The 2349-nt window shown below is 39.0% G+C and overlaps 1 protein-coding gene across 1 annotated transcript; it reads right to left on the minus strand.

Moving 5' to 3' along the window:
• Nucleotides 1-290: 290 nt before the first annotated feature.
• LOC149255243 (uncharacterized) lies at nt 291-1648 on the minus strand. The gene is made up of 3 exons (XM_089457188.1): nt 1439-1648; nt 805-1035; nt 291-705 (listed from the first exon to the last, which is right to left on the minus strand). The coding sequence occupies exons 1-2, from the start codon at nt 1642-1644 to the stop codon at nt 837-839; spliced, it is 405 nt and encodes a 134-aa protein (XP_089313314.1). The 5' UTR covers nt 1645-1648; the 3' UTR covers nt 291-705; nt 805-836.
• Nucleotides 1649-2349: the final 701 nt, after the last annotated feature.

Genomic DNA, 2349 nt, shown 5'->3' on the forward strand with positions numbered 1-2349 from the left:
GGTAAGTGGTATTAAAGGGTAGTCACCTGATTCCATTAAGCAATTGACATGTAGCACAAGAGAGGAGAGAGAAAAACGCTTTATCGAGCGGTTATTTTCCATGCTTGTGTCTCACCCGAAATCATTTTGGATCATCAGATCAAGTGGATCCAAATCAACGGTCACAAGGTGTCATGCAAGTTTGATTGAGCGGGAAAGGACATCGATCGTTGGATCGGGAATAGGATCAATGGTGGAGATTAATTGCATCGGAATAAGTCAAAGAGTAAGCATCAGCCGTGAACCAATGCGATATGCGATTGCGATGATGTCGATGCGATCAGCGAAGTGATTGCATCGCAAACACTCAATAGAGCTTTATCGGCAGAGGAGTAATGCGATAGGCGATAAGAGCGGACCCGATAGGGTTATATGGGCGCGTTTGTTATATTTGAAGTCTGGAAGGATAGTTTAATCACATATCGGAGGAGATGGAGGAACACATGTTAATGAGACCCACGGAGACCCGATTGCGATTAGTGATAAAGGGAGCCTCGATAACTGTGCAGAGACGTGTTAAAAGCGGAAAAGGTATGATTATGCATGCTTTATGGGTATTTCTATTATGAATGGGTTATAATGAAATAGCGTCGATAGCCAACTGGTTGGCAACAAATCAATGCTTAAGGTTTTCAGTTGTGGAAAGTCCTTGGCAAGATCTCCAATCTGCAACATCCAGTTAACAGATATTAATTTTAACCTCGCAATTGAAACTACACCATGAAATAAAACATTCCTCAAAATAAATGCATAACTGAATCTTACCTTGTCAGCCAGAGGTTCACGACTATATGGAGTTACTCGCTCAAAATATTGAAATGAAGGGCAACTGCTTCCTTCACCATCATCACTAGAAAAGCCTTCTTCTGCAGCGTTAGAGTGACTTCTATTGCCCCGCCATATTTTGAGTCTCGCTCTGCTTCATCACTACTACTACTACCTTCACTCCCTGTATCTCTATAATCATCACTTGCATCACTCTCCTCACCAGGGCGCCTGCAAAAAAAAACAGAGCATGTTCAGGACTCAACTGAACCAGCGTGAATCATGTGTCCAAATGTTATCAAGTTTTAAATGATATTGCTCCAATGAAAGACGTGCATTAACACTGAATTGTGACAGGGAAAATCTTGTCTCATATATGACACAACTGATATAGAGAGTCGCCGAAGCATGCAGTGTTTTCATGGTCTGGAGCAGCATTAGAGCAGAATCGTTTGCAAAGATAGATTTCTCCAAAAAAATTGTTAAACAACAGGAGCTATGGTGTATATTATGCCTTATTTACCATATTATTATTATACAAAAGCATTTAGCTGTGGTCAGATTTACAAAATATTAAGGAACCTCCCTTTGACATGACTTGCTATGAAAATAACTGGTGAATTGGATAATCTACCTGGTGCCAATATTAGGTCCAGAAGGGTGAGTGTAAAGCTGAATGGCAAAAAGAGACGGTACATAACAATGCATAACAGTGTCGCTTCCATTCAACACTATTGGTACTCCAGCACCATATGCACTCCACTCGTTGAACGACTCCCACAGATCACCAAGACTGAAGAAGGGCATGGATTTGGCTTCAGAATCCCTCCATCCTTTCATGAATGTCTGTGAAACCAAGAATTATTCCTATTATCAATGAAGAGCCAATGACAAAACAGCTAGAAAACACTGTGTTGTTGAAAATACAGGGTTCATAACAGAAGATATCAAAATCCTAAAATGTACATCTAGCTACAAGCCTAATATTACTAGGGATAAAAATGTGCTTAATGTATATATCCAAGCTACATAGTAAATTTTACAATCATGTCAAAAAGATGCCTCTTGATTTGATGTCTTGGAATTTTATCCAGATACAATGGTGCTCAAACATGGAAAGAGGGGCATACCTATTACAAAGACAAGATTGTAAAGCCAACTTTAACTGAGCCTAGGACATAAAACAAAATCTCGCAATGTGGGTTGTAGTAATTTTGCTCCCTTTTCGAAAAAAAGGTGGAACCTAAAGAGTGTCATTAAAAAATATCAACCATATTTTAACTCTTAGAAAAAAGACTATCATTTACAAAAATAAGCACTACAATGAAGACATGTTAGACAAGCAACCATCATTAAATGTTCTCACAAAAACTCACTCAAGTAGATCCCCAAGTCCAAGAGAAGCACCCATTTCTTAACACGAATAGTGCGTGTTAAAGTTGCAGAAACCTTATGTTGTCCAAAACTAGCCTACAACAAAATCATGAAGCCACATGATAACAGTAATGAGGTAATGAAATGCCAGTCTCATTGTTCAAACAAAAA

Source organism: Pinus tabuliformis, chromosome 7 (genome assembly GCF_031772625.1).
Source record: "Pinus tabuliformis cultivar Carrire ecotype Pingquan chromosome 7, CPIR1, whole genome shotgun sequence".
Lineage (NCBI taxonomy): Eukaryota > Viridiplantae > Streptophyta > Pinopsida > Pinales > Pinaceae > Pinus > Pinus tabuliformis.

What these genes read in the sequence shown, in the direction of transcription:
- LOC149255243 (XM_089457188.1), bottom strand. Translation starts at nt 1,644, where the DNA reads ATGAAAGGATGGAGGGATTCTGAAGCCAAATCCATGCCCTTCTTCAGT. An exon ending in GGACCTAATATTGGCACCAG is followed by an intron (nt 1,036 to 1,438) that starts GTAGATTATCCA and finishes TTTTTTTTGCAG; the next exon opens with GCGCCCTGGTGAGGAGAGTG.